The 18,570-nt window shown below is 43.0% G+C and overlaps 1 protein-coding gene across 1 annotated transcript in view; it reads right to left on the bottom strand.

The window, feature by feature from the left end:
* Window positions 1-292: 292 nt before the first annotated feature.
* LOC132978526 (myomegalin-like) overlaps window positions 293-18,570 on the bottom strand; it is a 39,515-nt gene continuing 21,237 nt past the window's right edge. Inside the window, exons 16-48 of the mRNA XM_061043730.1 lie at window positions 17,851-18,030; window positions 17,462-17,656; window positions 17,191-17,376; window positions 16,989-17,105; window positions 16,833-16,904; window positions 16,631-16,737; window positions 16,336-16,519; window positions 13,866-14,015; window positions 13,560-13,723; window positions 13,150-13,435; window positions 12,396-12,597; window positions 12,183-12,299; window positions 11,807-12,069; window positions 11,473-11,687; window positions 11,191-11,308; window positions 10,979-11,096; window positions 10,791-10,845; window positions 9,244-9,476; window positions 9,038-9,142; window positions 8,765-8,926; window positions 8,394-8,654; window positions 8,164-8,295; window positions 7,961-8,077; window positions 7,683-7,872; window positions 7,462-7,583; window positions 6,960-7,196; window positions 6,732-6,833; window positions 6,328-6,548; window positions 6,087-6,230; window positions 5,485-5,623; window positions 4,771-4,817; window positions 4,458-4,515; window positions 293-3,217 (exon numbers count right to left, since the gene is read on the bottom strand). Coding sequence (XP_060899713.1) covers window positions 3,087-3,217; window positions 4,458-4,515; window positions 4,771-4,817; window positions 5,485-5,623; window positions 6,087-6,230; window positions 6,328-6,548; window positions 6,732-6,833; window positions 6,960-7,196; window positions 7,462-7,583; window positions 7,683-7,872; window positions 7,961-8,077; window positions 8,164-8,295; window positions 8,394-8,654; window positions 8,765-8,926; window positions 9,038-9,142; window positions 9,244-9,476; window positions 10,791-10,845; window positions 10,979-11,096; window positions 11,191-11,308; window positions 11,473-11,687; window positions 11,807-12,069; window positions 12,183-12,299; window positions 12,396-12,597; window positions 13,150-13,435; window positions 13,560-13,723; window positions 13,866-14,015; window positions 16,336-16,519; window positions 16,631-16,737; window positions 16,833-16,904; window positions 16,989-17,105; window positions 17,191-17,376; window positions 17,462-17,656; window positions 17,851-18,030 — 5,130 coding nt within the window. The 3' untranslated portion in view covers window positions 293-3,086. The remainder of the gene's footprint in view (window positions 3,218-4,457; window positions 4,516-4,770; window positions 4,818-5,484; window positions 5,624-6,086; window positions 6,231-6,327; window positions 6,549-6,731; window positions 6,834-6,959; window positions 7,197-7,461; window positions 7,584-7,682; window positions 7,873-7,960; window positions 8,078-8,163; window positions 8,296-8,393; window positions 8,655-8,764; window positions 8,927-9,037; window positions 9,143-9,243; window positions 9,477-10,790; window positions 10,846-10,978; window positions 11,097-11,190; window positions 11,309-11,472; window positions 11,688-11,806; window positions 12,070-12,182; window positions 12,300-12,395; window positions 12,598-13,149; window positions 13,436-13,559; window positions 13,724-13,865; window positions 14,016-16,335; window positions 16,520-16,630; window positions 16,738-16,832; window positions 16,905-16,988; window positions 17,106-17,190; window positions 17,377-17,461; window positions 17,657-17,850; window positions 18,031-18,570) is intronic.

Raw genomic sequence — 18,570 nt, 5'->3', positions numbered from 1 at the left:
GTGTGAAAAACATGAAGTGAATTTTGCTTAAAATATGTCACCTTTAATAATAGAATTGACAAATAAAAACTATTTTAATTAAATATCTATTGTGCAATAAAGGCAAATGAAAACAATCTTGAGTGATTTTGAAGTGTGAAAGCCCACTGTGTGAAAGCCCGTTCGGGCATGGCCAGAGTGAGCTTACTATTAAAGACCCAAACTGAAAACTTTTGATTGACTTGCAACAAGCAAAAGTTCATAGGGAGGGATCAAATATTTAAAAAAATAACATAAAACAGGAATAAACACACACGCTTTAAAAGTGTTTTATTCGATCTGTCTCAAAATCTTTCATTGATAATACTTCTGTCAACAAAGCAAACTGTTAACTGTCTTCAGAGACAGGATTCAAAGGAGTCCTGCATCGGCTTTCTAGTTCATTACAAAAAAAAAGCTGCTTTCCAACCACATAGAAGCTGCATCAATCCAATAGCACTATATACATACGTAACTCAGGTTCAACACTACATCATTTCAAACTTCTGTTTCATTCCCTTTTTAGTAACAAATAGCAAAAAGGCTTTGTTTACGCTCTTACAAGGTGCTTTAAGAATCCAACAATCTTTCCAGTTGCTGGCTTTATTCTAATCAGTAGACAATTCTTCAAAACAGTTCCCTTTAACTTCTTTTATTTCAAAAGGCAATATCAAACTTTCCACAAGGATTGAAATACTTGGCATCTTTTAGTCTCTTTCTGAAGCCTCGAGCGCAAACAAAACCTTATTCCAAAAATCTCAGGTAGACACCGCTAGTTGAAGGCCATTTCTACCAGCAAGAGCAGAGTGAAGAAGCTCTAGCTAAATTCAAAGGCAAGCGAAGCAACATTTATCAGAGCATTGTTATAGGAGGAGGATATTGTGATCAGTGACTTAGATATCATGAAGGCATAGTTTGTGATTTCTTATCGGCCTATGTGACTAATTGATTTCAAAGTGACACAATCCTACGAACACACACTGCATATAACTCACACTTTGCAGAAGGTGAATGTGGCAAACATACTTGTAACACTTTGATCTTTAACATCAAATTAAAGATATAAAGCTATTGCACAGCTACCCAGAAAATCAACTTTGCAAAAAGCAAATGTTGGATGGTATTCACACAAGCGCACACACACACACACACACACTCAGAAGAAAATTTCATACAGAAAAAGCAAATTATTAACAGCATAAAATGGCAAAATGTACAGCAAGACACATCAAACTAAAAGTGAAGCTGAATAAACGAGTGAATTAAAGAACAATGATCCCACCAGTAGCCTGCCAAAGTTTGCATCATCTATGAACTTCATTACCTATGTTGCCATTGCCATGGGAATGCTAACGCCGCCTGAACCAAGATAAATAACATTGAGACAATAACATTTGGCCTTGTGGGAAAGTAATCCACTCTTCTGAGTTTTGGTCCAAAAAAAAGGAGCTCATTTCTGTCGCACAATTTGAAATAATCTAACGGTTACCATCTCTGTGGTTTTGGAGGTCCTCTAAAAGAAGATACCTCAGAATCCCCGCAGTCTGATCAGACCTGGGTTTGTCATTCGCATGGATAAGGCAAGTCAAAGTGAAAGTTAAGATTTCAAAGTTCAAACTTTGGCAAGTATTGGCTTCGATTTTGTACCATTTTCAATCTCTGTCATGCATCAAAACTTCAGACTAAAAGTACAATCGTTATCACAGATCCTGTCCTACACAATATGATGAGAGTGACTAATAAATCCAGTGACAAGCAAAGAAAGAATAAAATAAATCCAGTGCAGCATGATCATTCAAGAAACAACATCATTATTGCACATGCTCGTATGAGAACTCCTACAGAGGAGCTTGAATACGCGTTTAGCCTGTTTCCTGTGTGGAGCACACGACGTCTTTTTCTCTACATATATGGTGTACATTCTTTTAAAATCACAACAAATCACATTGATGAAGGTCGTTGCATTAAAATTGACCTTCTTGTATTTGACTCAATCAGTAGTGTAACATTCAGTAGTAAGATGCCAAAAAGAAAACCTCCAGGACCTAAAAAGAAAATAAAAGGAGGCATTTCACTCCAATGGAACCTTTTTCTGCCTTCTCTTTCTGCTCTTGGCTGATGGCAGATGAACAACTGTTAAGCCTCCTCCTCATAGTCAGATATAGCTAGTACACAACTACTCTACATTCCTTTATGGTGTGTAGTGATGCATTCATGAGAGTCACTGTTTTTTTTGCATTGCACTTGCAAAAAAATAAATAAATTGTCCCTGTTAATAAAAGTGCCACAAGAAGTAAACTTGCATTTCTGTGGCAGTCAAAGTTTGAGGATGTGTTGTCTTTGAGTGAGCTGTGTTCCACCACACGTGTCGCTATTTTTTTTTACTATGTGTGTTCATGTGTGCAGAATTCCTCTCACAAGCCAATATTTAACATGCATGACCATCTTTTCTGTCCACAGTCTGTCTGGCTCTCAGGGGAAGATGCTCAAAGCTACAGATCCAGGGTTTTTGTCAAAGACTTTTTTTTAAGTCGCAGATTTCTCTCCAGTCTATGGATTGTTATTTAGGTACATTTCTCAATTAGGTCCTTTATTGTTCAATTTTCTGTTATAAAACGCTTGCTACAAACCTGATTTAAACCACACACCTGGTCTGAGATCAGTGTCTAGGAGCATCTTTCACCAGCTCCATCAGTAGGACACACATCACTTAAAACCACCAGAGACACGTTTCAAACACTTTCTTCTGTCACACACTCGACAAGGCAAACTGCTGACTGTGACACTCAAAGACAACACATCATGTGTGAGAGGGGGGAGGCAGATAATAAGCTCAGGTGGGGGATGAGGGGAGTTTAATAAGGCTAAAGGTGCAGATTATACGGTGCACATGTTGCCTGGAGAAGGGAAGGTCGGAAGCACTCTCATGGCTGGACGAAGTTAAAGGCAGAGGTAAGGTGGGACAAAGGGTAAGAGGCAAGTGTGGGGGAGGGGTGGTGGGTTGTGGCTGTTTTCATTTAATTAAGAGGTCAGAGGTGGTGGCATTTAGGCTGGTTCTTTAAAAGAGTCTAAAGCAGGCATTGGCTGCTGCGCTTCCTCGCTGCTGGACGTTGATTGGCTGCAGTTCCAGGAGCACAGCTGATCTTCAGGAAACTGTGATCAGCAGGCCGCTCTCTGGCAGCACCTCCTGGGTCCTCAGCTGGAGAGAAAAAGATAAAAGTGAGAATTCAACAGTCCTAAAGGCTGATAAAAGTGGCTTAAGGCTGGTGAAGTGAAATGTTAAAGGAAACATATTAACAAACTTGGTAATCTCTTCTTGCAAAGAGTTAGACTAGGAGTCTGTACGCTAACATGAAGCAAGGAAATTTAGCTTAGCTTAACCACTGGAAACGAGTGGTTTGTCTGGCTTTGTATAGAGTTAAAACTCTGCTACAAGCACTTTTGAAGTTCATAAATTACAACAATTGTGAATGTGTTTGTTAGATCGCAAGTTTTCAAAACCAAGTGGTCACCTGAAAAACGGCAAGTGCAAAAAACTACAGTTCACTACAATCTCCATGCACTTGCATGCACATGCTTCATCATGTTTTCTGCTCATCAGCATGCTAAGCCAGGCTAATTGTCTCCTGTTGGGAGCTTCCTAATCAGAGTATAGACATGAGAGGTTCTCATCTAACCCTCAAAAAATATTTTGCCATAAAATGTCAAACTACTATTTGAATGCCAAAGTAACAACAAGAAGTAGTTTGCTTTTTTATTATGAAAGTGGGAATATTGTTCCCATAATAGAACTGCTTGGAGATGAAAAGCTGAGTGAGTGGTTAGAAAAAAAAAAGAAATGCTGTTATTCAAGTCCTCTGAACGTCACACACACACACACACACACACACACACACACACACACACACACACACACACACACACACACACACACACACACACACACACACACACACACACACACACTCAGTGTTTATTGCACAATGAGTAGCGGGCAGTAGTGAAACTCTTGTTGGACCTGTCGCATGTTTTCATGTATAACAACAACACCACACACCGTATGGAAACTATGCAGTGTGCAGTAACTTTAGCTTTAACTGTGGGGTATAAATAGACTCACTCTTTAAACATGTGACATTAAGAAGTAAACAACACTTCAGTACATGGGTTTGTATGCAGTTGGTCTCAATGTTGTGCATTCAGAAAAGGCCTTTAAAAGCTGCATTTAAGAAACTTTACTACAAAACATGACTTAACACACGACGGTTGCTGCCAGATGGGATGGTAAAGCATTGATGTCAGCATGGTTAGAAAAAGGAAATCCACACAGAGGTAAACGCTGCCTCAGACCACAGTCATCCTTTCTGTTTACACAATAAAGAGAGGGTCTGGGACAACGTCTACTCATATGCAAGATCACAAGGTGTCAGACAATTTACCAGCATAAGAAGAGGAGGAAGAGGAGGAGCTTAGAGAGGAGAGTCTCAGCTCGTTCTTCTAGGAGGTTTAAAGGAGGAAGAGGAGGAGGAGGAGGAGGAGGAGGGACAGGTGTAGGACGAAGGAACAAGTGAGACACAAAAGCCAAAAAGTGATGAATGTACATCAGAAACATCCAATAGAAGGACACTCGGTACAAAACATAGAATACAGGAAAACACAAAACTGTGATTTATGGAGAATGCCCGCAGAGAAACGGCATTATGAATGCTATCCTGCATAGTAAGAGTACAAGAGGCAGGGGTTTAAGCTCACCTCTAAATTAGTTCTTGCTTTCTTCAGCACATCACGAGTCCTAGACACTGCAAGAAAACAAGACATATGTTCAAATGTCATCATTACAAAACTACAACAGAAAGCACTCTGTCATATCAAAGCAGTCAGGTTCACAACATTTTTGCATTTGTGCGTGAGAATGAATGAACAAGCTTTTGAGGTTTTAATGAAACCTGCAGCAGACAGTAAAGCACTCTGTCCGAGTCCCAACCTGGAATTTGTCTGCACATCCAAGAACACAGTAGATTAGAAATATTGTGTGCTGGGAATCCCTTTCTTACCTCCTCTCCTCACAACTTATTTGGTTTTTGTTTTGACACTCACAATTCCTTCATATTATCCCTTGTTCACAATAACAACCCCACACACCTCGACTCTCCAGATCAGTTTGCTCTGTTCGCTGTCACCTCGTTTGTTGCCTGTTCATGCAGCCGACATCTGATTATCAGAGCTAATTCATCCAGTGTTTCACAGACTCCTTTTAAATGATTAAAACAATGAAAGTGTTGTTCATGTGCAGCATGTTCACTAGCTCTGAATAACATGGACTAATGCATTATATTAAATAATTACACCAAAGCATGAAGTATTATTTGTATCGGTCATTGTTTCTCTAAATAGTCAGATAGGCTACAAGTCGCTCTCATGTTCTCTGTCTCTCTCACACACACAGACATGCACAGAAACACTCACATTGGTTGACTATGAAGTGCTCCATGCTCTCCTTGGTGCGGCTGGTGCTCCTCAGTCTTTGAATCGTCCCTCTAAGAGCCTCCTCCTGCTCTGACACACGCAGCTTCAGGGACAAGATCTCTTCCTGCATGCATTGCTCCTACACACACAGATATATACAATTATATTCATTATTGAGTTCCTGCTTTCTACTTGTTCTGGTTGAAAAGTTTTTTAAGGATAAGTCTGCTGATTTTTCTCAAGTTTGTTTTTTCAACAAATCCTATCAAAGCGTATTTGTGGCATTCAAATACGCCACAAATACATATCCTGAGCCACACTGCTACTCTTTATTATTCCAGGGTCATCCTGCTCTCACTAACACAGTGTATTCAGCAGAAGACAGTCGCATGGATCAAATGTACACATCTGATGAATATTGGAAAAATTTGTTTTGGTAAATTGTTTGACCTTGTTTGAAAATTGTATTATATATTAATGACCAACACAAATACAAATAGATTTTATGTTTTTCTCTTTTCATGTGAATTGTTTAAATGAACACAAATATAGTAAATCCACAGTCTTAGATTTTCAAAGCTCCGATTTTTTGTTTTACAAACCTTCTTCAGGTTTTGGACAGAAGAATCAGTGCTGGGCAAAGCTGCTCTCCAGAACATTTTCAGCAGAGACATCGCCTCCTCCAGGATCTGCCTCAGAGTCTTCGTGTTGGAGAGAAGACTCTTCACGCAGCCGAAGTCTAAGATCTGCATACAGAGCTCAGTGAGATCCTGATCATTTCTTGTTATTGTTGTTAAAAAAAAAAGAAAAAAAAAAAGATTTATTTTGCTGCCTGGTTCTCACCAACTCATTGCTCTGCTTCTGTCCCGCCTCTTGCAACTGTGGGCCAAGGCAGGCCTGCAGGGTGGTCTCCATGCGCTGCACCAGGCTGCAGCCCTCGAGGACTTGCTGCTGCAGAGAGCTGAAGTCGTCCACATGACCGATGGCGTGACGGCCGTTGCGGTTTGCGAAGGATCCGTCAGGGGCATCCCCCTCCAGCTCAGAGTGAGGGTCAAGAGGGTCTGCTGGACATAAATGATCAAAGATTGATTTTTGAAGGACACTGAGGAACGTCATTGTACTTTTTGTAATATATAAAAGACTTGAGAAGGCAGGCAGGATAGAATAAAAACACGAGTTATTAAATAAGAGAAGTGGAAATGAATTATAGATGAAGCAACAGTCATGCAGGTCAGTTTGTTTCACACCATTGGCAGTGCTATGGCAGTCGTCCAGGTCTGAGTAGGGAGGACCAGGAGATCCACAGTTAAACAGACCAATGTCCCTGACAGGTGGAGAAGGAGCCGGGTCTGTGGAGCACACAGATACACAAACCAGGCTTGGACTCACAGCAAACCACACCACAGCACACCGCGCCTCACAAAGATTTTGACTAGTATTTTGTGAGTGTTGTATCCTCGAGCGCTCGGTCTCACCGTGCAGCAGCTGCCGCCTGTAAAAGTTTTCTCTCTGAGGGCTGGCAGTGAGGGCGGAGAGGGAGGGGGCGCGAGGAGAGACCACGCCAAGCTTCTGCTCAAGCTGCTTGTGAAGCTCCAGCTGTTTGAGGGCGCTGTTTTCCTGGACGCTGGTTTGCAGCTGCGCTCGCAGACTCCTCACCTCCCCGAGCAGCTCCCCCAGCTCCACTGGCAGACCGGGAAGCTCACACAGGTAACCTGAGGACAAATCACAGGGATGCTTCTGCTTCAGTGCTCTTTGGGGTGTTTCACTCCACAACAATAACTCAATGAAACTTTAATATGTTTTTGTAAACACTTATTCAAGGCAAATGTGTTTTATGATGAATAAGTGATATGAAGAATACAACTCAGTGAACCAGGGCTACCAAAGTGCCATTCTTGATACTATCACAAGATTGGTCCAAAGCTCAGAAAAATCTATATTTTAAAACATGCACTAGTTTGATATGAATATACTGACTGTTGTTGGCCTTTGTGCTGGAGCACACACGGTCGTACACTTGTAGTTCACTCTGCAGGGAGTGGATAAGCTCTCTGCTCTCACAGAGCTGCTGCTGCAGCAGTGACACCTCGTGCTGGAGCCTGAGGACACACAAGACACACCAGAGAACAGACGCGTTAACAAAGACAACATTGTTTCCATGATTAATGTGTCAGTGAGTGTTTGATTCACACGCCGACCTGTTGGTTTTCTCCTGACTGTTCTGGCGTTCCTGCCTTAACATGTGGATCTGCTGGCCCTGCTCCTGACTGTGAGCCTGGAGTCGTCTCAGCTCCTCCTTCCACTGCTCCGCCTCCAGCTCCGCTTGTTTCAAGCGAGCGTGCGCTGTAAACACCGCCTCCCTCAGCTGCACCACCTCCTCACAAGAATCTGAGGGGAAGAGGACAGACCAGAAGGTTTACAAACAAGTTCTAGAGAAAAATTATGTTTTAAAAAAGCAAAAATTTACATGACGTACCTGTGCTGGCCTGGATGCGTGACTGTAGAGCCAAGTTTTCCTCCTTCAGGACTCGAATCTCGTTGGACAGTTGAGTGACTGAGTCCAAGCCCTGAATGTAGATGTTTGTTGGGGCCCCTAGAAAAAAAACATTCAAAGTTGTGCTTGAAATCTTAGAAAGAAAGAAGTGACTTTGTTTGCAGGGTTTGTTAAGACTTAAGTACCTCCTTCACGCCTGTAAGTTGCCAGTCTCTCTTCCAGCTGCTGTCGGAGCCTCTCGTTGGTCCTGATGGACTCCTCCAGGCGCTGACGGAGACACCTCACCTCCTGCAGGTGCTCCTCTATTAAAGTCACACCTAATGACAAAGAATATAACAATATTAGAATCATAAGTGTATTTGAATTGAGAATATAATTCAGCTATTACATCAGGTTACAGGTTGTAGAGTCACACCTGCACGGCTGTCTCGCTGCTGGTGTCCAGGTGATCCAGAGTAGCTTCCAACCTGCTGAACCATGTTGTCCATGTCCCACAGAGTCCCTCCCGTCACAAGACCTGAGTCAGACTTCAGCGAATGGCTTCCGGGAATTCCACCCGGCTGATACTGTTGAAAGGCATGATGGGAAAGCTGGCTGTAGCTGCTGGAGAGGTCGTGCTTGTTGTGGGCTCCAGGTGAAAGAGGGTACAGAGGCTGGTCATGGGGAACTGCAAAGCCTGTCACCAATACAGAAAAGAGGGAAAAGGGAGATATTCAAATTCTGTCTTTGTTTCACACTTTTTAGATGTACTCCACACATGATGGCACACATCCCCCGACCCCTCACCCCAGTTCTGTTCATTCATCTGTTTGTAGAGTGTGTCCAGCTCGGGGCGCACAGCGATCACAGACAAGGCCCTGGGCTGGGGGTCAGAAGGGACTTCTTTACCCCAGGCATCAGGGCCAAAGGGGACAGAGAGGGAGAAGGAGACAGGCGGCCTGGAGAGGGCTGGAGAATGACAGGAAATGACATGTACAGAATATGAAGGAGGAGGATAGGGTAAAAATTATATACTTTTTTTGTTGCTTTCTTAGTCATATCCAGCTGTGAGTCCTGTACCTGTAGAGAACTGACTGTTCAAAGCCACAGGGGCTGAGCAGCGCATGTTGGGACAGCTGCTGGAGGTCTTGAGGAGACCGTGAGTAGGAAGGAGGGACGGACGGGCTGAAGGGGGGGGGGGGAGGGGGGGGGGGGGAATGAAAAGTGAAGGAAAGAAAAAGAAATGCCCAGAGAGTAGAGATATCAAAAATAAAGATCAACAATACCGTCTTGTTCTGAGGCATGATGCTGCTCCTCCTGAAACTCTCTGGCATCTAAATCAGAGCACAGCTCCAAGTCCTCGTTGGTTCTGTACTCATCAGAAACCAGAGACGTTCGGTCTGATTGGTCCGTGGTCTCAGAGAGAGCCTGGCAGCTGGATGGGGTCTCTGGACGCTGCTGGAGCTTGGTGTGGAGGGACTCAATGATTTTGTCTTTGTGCTGGAGCTCCTTACTCAGCCTGCATGAACACAAGACACATCAGCTGTTTACACTCTGACATAGCAGTTCAGACTTCACCTGACACACTATACAGCACAACTATTCAAACAGACATTTTACATGATACCTTTTATATCTGCCAACAACAAAAGAAGACAAAACATGACATTTTCTCTCAATCACAATCAAAGAAAAGTATAAAAAGAAAGGTTTCTTTGAGTTCCACATGGAGGTGATAGCTACAGCTGTTTGTTGATTAATCAGTCATCCGACGATCAACTGCTGGTCAAACAAAACACGACATTTCATGTATAAAGATTTAACACGTTTTATAAATCTCTGTTAATGTAATATGTAGTCTTTGCATTTAAAGAAACTCTGAAAGGCTTTCTAACACACATCTGATCTAGGTGGACCAATCTGCCTGGTTCGTTGTTTGATTGTTTTTAAGGTAAAGAATTGACAACAGTCTTGTTGCCCTTACTGTTTAAGTTTCTGAAGCATGAACTCCCGGTCTTTCTCCAACAGTACCCTAAAGAAAGATGTCTCTTTTGCTTGTCCTCGGCTTACAGAAAAAGAACACAGAGAGTCCCTGTATATGGAGCTGTTCTTAGACATCATAGACTTCCACAGAGGAGCCATCACACCGTCAGTAGAGTCCAGAGAAAACAAAGACAAAGTCCCTGATGCTCTACAGCCGGAGCTGAATATCCAGTGGATACGACAAGAATCTAAGTCCCCTAACCAAGACTTCTTATTCTTCTAATTACATTTAAAGAAAATGACTTTCAGACTAGAACTCTTCTTCTTAGCAGGGTCCGACTGTGAGGTGACACCAGTGAAGGTTTGTCACACACACACACACACACACACACACACACACAGAGCCTTTAAGCCCATCTGGTGGGACACATGTCAGTCTATTCAACTAAAGCAACTTAAGAAGAAGAGATCCATGCTGTTTCCAGGCCTGTGTGTGTGTGTGTGTGTGTGTGTGTGTGTGTGTGTCAGTGTGGATTAACAGCAACCTTCTGTCTCATCTCCACCATAAGGAGCCATGTGGACGGCTCCCCGCGTGCTGCAGTGTGTCACATGACACACATAACTAATCACAAGCTCCTCAGAAAAAGCTAACAACTAATTGGAGGTCCAACGAAAACAGAGCTATGCTAGGAGAGATTATATTGACCTCCTCTGCAGAGATTTAGGATTTAAGTCTTTCGAGATTTGTTTTTGTAATCTTACCTTGCACACGCTTTAAGATGTAACGTGTTCAAATTGTCCCACACAAATACACACACAGGCACATATTAATAAAATCATGCAGTCTCACCTTAAGGCAAGCAACTCATGGCCTGCCTTGTCATCATGGCTCTCTGCACGGTCGCCTTTGGGAATTCAATAAGAAAAAAACAGAGCATAGGACAAGATTATAAAAAAAAACAAGTTGGTTAAAAAAGGCTGTGAAACTACAAAACAGTCTTTCTGTGTGAGTGGAGAGACGGGAGGTTTGCTTCTTACGTCCTCTGATCTTGGCGACCACTCGTTGTGCGAGGGCAGAGTTCTGTGCCAGCTGCTCTCTGAAGCTCTGACCCATGTAGTAGTCGATGTCATTGGACCGCAGCAGCTCCTCAAAGACCTGAGAGAGGTGACGATAGAGCAGGTGTAAGTGCATCAAACACTCCTCTGTTTCTGGTGTCTGGTAACATTAATGTTTGATGCAGAAGGGGCACCTTGGTCGTGTCGCCCAGGTGCTGAGTGAGGATGTGGCAGACTCCCTGCCCCTCCCTCATCCTCTGCCTCAGGTGAGACAGCTCTCGTGCCTGAGTCTGGATCAGAGAGTTGTACTTTCTGTAAGAGGGGAAAGAACAGGACAAACAGCAGGAAGCAAAGTATTAACAGAGATGTTTACGGAGCTACAAGTTATATGATTAATCATCACAGCAAACCCTTACCAGCCCCCAAACCCCGCCCACTATATAGTACATCTGCCTCTCTCTCTGTGCACCACTCACCCAGGCCAAGTAGCACACTTCCCCTCCTCTGCTTGACCTTTGCCATCCAGTCTGGAGCTCTTTAGCTGCGCCTCCAGTGATGCAACTCGTGCCATCAGCTCCTGGAGTTCACTGCTGGGCTTTGAGCCCGAGCGGATCCCTTGGGTGTCGGACATCCAGCCTTCATCCTCCTCTACACCACTAGGGGCTGGTGAGGTCTCAAAGGCCCAGTTTACCTAAAAGAAATTGAGCAAAAATACTTTATGAGCCAGAATAATTCATGAAGGGCTTCATTTTTTTATTTTATTTAAGTAAAAAGAGTCTAGGGTAGCTGGTTAATGGTTACTGTAGGCACCTTCCGTGGGGTTCGCTCCAGACTGGAGGCGTAGTCACTGGTGGTTGACAGTGAGCGGACACGTAGCTGTAGCCCACGGATCACCTTGTGACACCGGGTCAGCTGTGAGCGCAGATCCTTGACCAGATGCTCCAGAGACGCTGACTCATCCCTCCCTTCATAAGCACCTCTGTTGTTACTGCTGCCAGGGTACCAGCTCCCGCCCACACCATCGTAGTCCTGCTGATGGGAGAGTGACGTGCACATCTCCAGGTCATCAAACTCTGGAGGATTGGAGAGATTGATGCTTGATTAAGGAGCTTTAGTCAGGTCATTTCAAAAGAAGAAGTCGAAAGAAGGGTGTTGTCGTCTGAGAGAAGTTTGGTGCGTTTGTCACCTGGACTGCTGGCGTCTTCTCTCTCAGCCTCGTTCTCACTGCGACCACATGTCTCGTAACCCAGATCCTGCAGATCCACCTGCACCTGCTTACTGGCCTGCTGAACCGATGTCTCCGCTGCAGAGAAAATGAGACAGAAACAACTTCACTCTTCCACACTTATTTGATCATGTTTTAGTTCTGATTTGTCTAAAAAAAAAACTGGATGCTCACTGAGCAGGTCTCTGTACTCCTTCAGTTGTTCAGCCTGAGCTTGCACTGTGGCCTCAGACACCATCAGCCTCTCCTGCAGCTCTCGGTTCTCCCGGTGGCTCAGATCCAGATCGGACTGGAGACGAGCCGCCTGCTCACGAAGACCCTCCTCTATATCCTGCCAGAGTGCACCCACTTCACTGCTTTTGCCGGCTCGCTCGCTCTGCAACGACAAGATTAGGAGATTAGTCACAGCAGCAACCACAGGCCTGAAAGAACAAAAAAAAAAACCTATACAGAGAGGCTGTAAACTGAGGTATCGATGGCGAGAAGTTTGAGAGTCAAGGGGTGGGAGGCCTGGAGGCAGGGAGCTGAAATCTGCTTTGCTTTATTTACAGAGGTGAACAACAACCATAGCTAGATGTATCTACAAACTACAGCTCTTTTTCAAAATAAAATATTACGAGTTGTTTCTCTCTGCACCCTTGATTATTGATAGTATACAAATATTTTATTATTTATTTTTATAACAGCTCAGTACATTATTACTTAACACTTACTATCCCTTAAAATTGACTTATTCTACTACAATATTTATACTTTTTTCCTTTTTCTTCACTTCAACACATTGTCTGATGGGTCATGTTGCTTGGAATTACTTGCAGTCTGATTTTAAACTGCAAAACGTAGTCACCCTGAATGTTTTTAAATCCTTAGTGAAAAGTTACAAAGTGTATCAAAGTGAAATGTTAACATGATGATTTAAATGTGTTACCTTCACAGGCTGCTCTGTGTGGTGATGCGATGTGCACTGCTTCTTCACTCCCTCGTCGTTCCGAGAAACACACGGAGGACCTCTCTTGCCCAACAGCATTGGAGACATCTCCTCCTCCTCTTCGTCCTCCTCCTCCTCAAAATCGTCCTGATCTTCTTCCTCCTCCTCCTCCTCCTCCTCCTCCTCCTCTTCCTGGATGAGACTCCTGTGATTCTTCTGAACTGCAGCTTTTCTTCTGCTTTCTTGAAGAGCCAGACTCTCCTGCTGTAATCTCTGCAGTGCACTCCTGGAAGGAAGATGGGGAGAAAGAAAAAAATAAAAGAACAGTCTCCCTCAAAACTTACAACAATATCCTCGTGAACAATCGAAGGATGATGTTTCCTGAACGTTACAAAGTTACAAATATACACCTCATCTGAGACACAGAGTTGTATCCATTCCTTTCTAGCTGGAACTTCATTTCTTCAAGCTGGCTTTCAAGTGTCCTCTTTTCCTCTTCAAGTTGCTGTACATCTGCTCTGCGGGAAAGTAAACTCCTCATTGGTGCTCCTGTTACAGCCTCAGATTCACGAGCCTGCACAGAAAAGTCAGAAACATTTGACATTTGTTATTCCATGTCAGTCTTGGATTAGGTAGAAAATGTTTTCTTAACATCAGTTAAAAAAACTGAAGCCTGAATTAAAGGGATCTTATATTGCGATGTAAACAGGAGTAACCTGAAAACATCTGGCTGTCGCTTTATCATCCTCCTCTATGCTGTCGGAGAACTCGTCACTGCTGCCATCTTTATTTTCTCCCTCCTCTTCTTCTTCTTCTTCTTCCTCCTCCGTGCTGAGCTCTGGAAACACACAAATCAAATAATATCCCTTTTGTTTATTTCTTAATAATGCGCTCCTTTATTTTACATCCTCCCTCTCTATCGTTCACTTTTTTTACTTCAAGAAGACAGTCTGTACTCTGAATCACCACTTTGGAAGTCATGGGACCAAAGGGAAACGTTATGTCACACACTGAAAACATACTCAGGGCAGGGCAACAGAGGAAAAGTGTGTGTGTGTGTGTGTGTGTGTGTGTTTGTAGGTGTGTTTATGGGAAGGGGAGGGACATATTTTAAACCATTATGAGCTTTGTATGTATATACACTTTGTACAGGTTTGTAGGGACTGTTTGCCAAACTTGGAAACATAAGAGCATTTTATCTCTTCTGTTTTATTGAAGTGTTTCACACACACGCTCACTCCTGGCTGAGTTCTGCCAGGAAGCAGAGGCTCAGTGGAAATTGGCAGGAATTTAAAGGAAAAATGTTTTACATAATGGGATCTAATAACACACAGCAGACACACACAACACACTACACAAAAACTGTGTATGCTTTGTGTGTCATAAGTGTATTGGTGTGTTTCTTCAGTTACGTTTGGGACTTATTATTTATCCTCAGGAGAAGTTCAAATCGATCTATCACTACATACAAGTCCAACCTACAACTCATATGTAGTATGAGTATGAGAGTTGAATATCTGATGCGTCTTTGTGAGAGTGTCAGGGCAGTAAATTCATGGAGAGTAACTGCTGTTATTATTGATTGAACTATATGCTCCGTCAGCACTGACTGACCATGAGGCCTTGTTTACTCACTGCTGCACTACAAACTATCCACACACACACGTTTAATTGTGCAGGTTCATAGGTTTACCTCATGTTTACTATTATATAATGTTTTTTTTTTTCACTATATGGGATATTGTGTAGAACGGGCTAATATCAGCTTCCTTTATTTGGTGGATATTGTATTCAGTGTGGTGAGTATTTCACTTTGACTTTACAGCAGAACAGCCATGCAAACATTGAAACACCATGCCACAGTTTCATGCATGTGGGAGCAAGGACATGAAGGAAAAACACTGATTTGAATTGGGACACTTTGTTAATAAACAATTATGTAGATATTATATTACAAGAAATTTATGTTCAGTATTAAGTGCTGAAAATATCTCAAACTTCATTTTAATTTGTGACGGGTTTTCTCATGGTTATAAAATTGCTTTCAGGACCATTTGGGAAAGCTATGGATGACATCATTATCTACTTTCAGGGCGTAGAAAGATAGAAGACTGTGGGTTGATCTATGGGGAGAGAAGGGAAATGTATCAAGGATCAGGAGAGGGATATCAGGGTTGGGATATTGTAACGGTTAAGTCCCAATCATACACAACAAACAGATCTCCTGTTGACAGAAAGCGAACCCATTTTTATTGTGGTTGCATGAAAAATACAAAAAGAAATGTTGACAAAGATTCCATCTCTGAGGCTAGACGAGAGATCAGGGCAAATAATCCTGAGAAAATGTTCTCTACCCTACTATAAATATTGAACGGGCAAGTACTATATCTGGCATTCACTTCTCATGTGATTTATAGTGAGCACAGAGCAGACAGTAAAATTACTTATTAATATATTAGCCTATCAAAGGCTAGACAGCTAAAGCTAAAACAGTACATACTCATTACTCATTGCTGCTGGGGCTGGCCTACTGTTTCATGCATATCTGTCTGACTAAAATGTAACTAGTGTTTATAAACTGTGTATGAAAGCCATCAATGGTGTAGCTGAAGAGGAGGAAAACACTTGGCCATCTTTTATGTTCTGTGTCTTGGGCCTTGGTAAATGTGCACATCCTGTTACAAACAGATGATATAAAACAAATGATGGATGGTGAGAGGTTTCACTGTAAGGCATGAGCTTGAGTCTCTCCACATGACGGGACTTCACTGTGACAGTAAGGCTGGAAGAGTGACACCGGTGAGAGACAGTACACAGAAATGGCAATACAGAACGGTCGCACTGCAAAGCAATACGCAGGCAGCTGAACAATATCAAAAACATATTCACACCACACTCACAAAATAGATAAATAAACAATAAGACTTTGGGTTGCACTTTGCCACTTCATACCGCTGAGGTTAATCTCGACAGGCTTCTGCTACTGTGAGTAGTGCTTGTGCTGCTCTGACGAAGCTGTCTGCAGACTGACGGTCAAACTTTTGTATTTTCATTCACTCTTTAGAGCAGATTTACCTAAATAAGCTTGACTTTAGGACTACATGATTTTCTGAAATTGAACATCTGCAGACAGCTCCGTCTCACATAAATAGTGCCACTGACACATAAACAGTGCTGTGTTCAAACAGTGCCCCCTGCAGCCCTGGAGGCCGGACCCTGCCCATCCCCACCTCCAAAGTCTGGCGGCCTTTTAGATGCCCGCTCCATCAGAAGGGCCATGTTTCGGGTCCTTGCAAGAACCTCTTCCAGCTGTGTGCGCAGCGCCTGAACTGAGTCCAGCTCAGTGTGCAGGGCCTGGATCTTCTCTGAGCTGAAGACGAGGAAGAAAGTGTTTTTAAAGAAGACAAAAAAAAAAAAAAAAAACCTGCAACTTGAATGTATTCACAAGAAACTAAGACCAGGCTGCAGCTGCTCCACTTACCTGTCACTCTTAGTGTGAATGTGTGCCAGATTTTGGTATAATCTCTTTTCTGCCTTCAGGGCATTGTTCAGCTTGTTGTACTCTGAAACAAGCTGCTCCAGCACACACTAGATCGGAATGGCAAGGAATAACAAATGCATCATAAAGCAGTACAAAAGGCTAAGTGCAGCATAACTCAGCTAAAAATGAAGTAAAATCTTACTTGATGATCTGCGTTGTCCGCTCTTGTAGCCTGCTGGTGAGACAAAGACAGACGCAGAGCAGAGAGCTCCTTCTGCAGAGAGGAAACAGACATTTGATTTGTGGGAAAAATAAACAACGATCAGTTTGTGAAGCATCAGTGGGTCCAGACACGCACCTGAGCCTCCCTCTCCTTCTTCAGCACCAGTTGCAACTCCTCCTGCAGAGCATTTATTTCTGCATCGCTCTCTTTAAAGGACGGCAGCATGGTCTCTTCTTGATTCTGCATCAGCTCCTGGTGAATTAAGTCTACTGTGAGAATCAGGTGTACAGGATATCAGGGGTATATAGAAAAAGGAGGGAAATGCACAGAAAGATACCTTTATGAAGGCTTCTTTCTCTTTGAGCAGACTCCGCAGGTGCTGTGTTTCTCCTCCCATCATCTCTCTCTCTTTTTCTCGTTTCAGCACACACAGCTCCTGCTCTCTTAATGACAGCTGTCTGCGCAGCTCCTGCAGCTGACCTGTCTGCTCTGTGATCACAACCGAGAGCCTGTAAGAGTAGTCCTAGAAGAAAAAACGCCAAAAGTTGAGGACTTCCGGTGTTATTTTTTTCCTCCAAGCTGCCTTTCTTTCCGGTAACATGTCCTACCTGCAGATACTGGTCTTTGGAGCTCAGAGTGTTAAGCATGTCCTGCACCTGAGCCTGGTGTTCATTCGACTGACGGCTGCGGTCTGACAGAAGCTCTTCAAAGAGTTTCTCCTTCAACACCAGTCGAGCCTTCAACTCCTCTACGACCTCAGAAGGACCAGCATGAACTCTGGCAACTAGGGCAGCTGTCAGATTCTGAACACACACACAAAAAACACACACCCAGGAAAGGCTGTGTCAGCACATCTGCTGTATTTGTGAAAGTGAAAAAACAAGTAGCACAGGGTTGTGGAGCATTTTCTTTTTTACGGGCTTTTGAAAAATACACATGAAACAATTGGAATCCCTGACATTAAAGCCATAAATGTAAATGAATGTGTGTGTGTTACCTGTGTCTCCTGACTGCGTGCCTGTAGGGCTGCCTGTAGCTGATTGATGATGGTGTCTTTTTCTCTCTGAGTGCCTCTCTCCTTCTCCTCGCTCTGCTGTTTCAGCCACTGCAGGTTCCTGTATGCCTCGGCTGCCTGCTCCAGCTCCAGCTCTTTACTGCGCACCAAGCCGTCCAGACTCTGACGGTCGAAAAGCAAAATACCTCATTAATGTCATAAATGAATACATGACAAACCCAAGTCAAGAGAGGTTCTGGCTTTTTACACTCAAATCAATAAGGCACATTCACCTGACAAGTACAGATAAATACCTTATTTCAAGATGATTGAAACTAGATGTTGGGGCTTGACAGGTGAATTTGGCTTATAATTAGTATGATAATGTGAGATATTGACGAGAAATTTGACAAAAATACATTCACTAATATTTGAGTTTTTGCAGTGCACAATCAAACAGAGAAGCAAAGACATTCATAATGTAATGTCACTAATTACCAGTCGGAAGGTTTTGCAGTTTTAAATCTCTGAAATGTTGCTTTACCTAAAAATAAATTTACTCCTACTTGCAGATGAGTTGTTATCCAGATGTAAGACCAGATTTGGAGGGGTTAATCAGAATGAGAATCAGAAATACTCTATTAATCCCAGAGGGAAATTCGATTGTTACAGTTGCTCCAAAATAAACAATATAGCAGTAGAAATATAGTAATAAAAACATTA

Source organism: Labrus mixtus, chromosome 8 (assembly GCF_963584025.1).
Source record: "Labrus mixtus chromosome 8, fLabMix1.1, whole genome shotgun sequence".
NCBI classification, from domain to species: Eukaryota; Metazoa; Chordata; class Actinopteri; order Labriformes; family Labridae; genus Labrus; species Labrus mixtus.
Note: the sequence above shows the minus strand (reverse complement) of the source record. Positions and strands in the feature narration are given on the sequence as shown.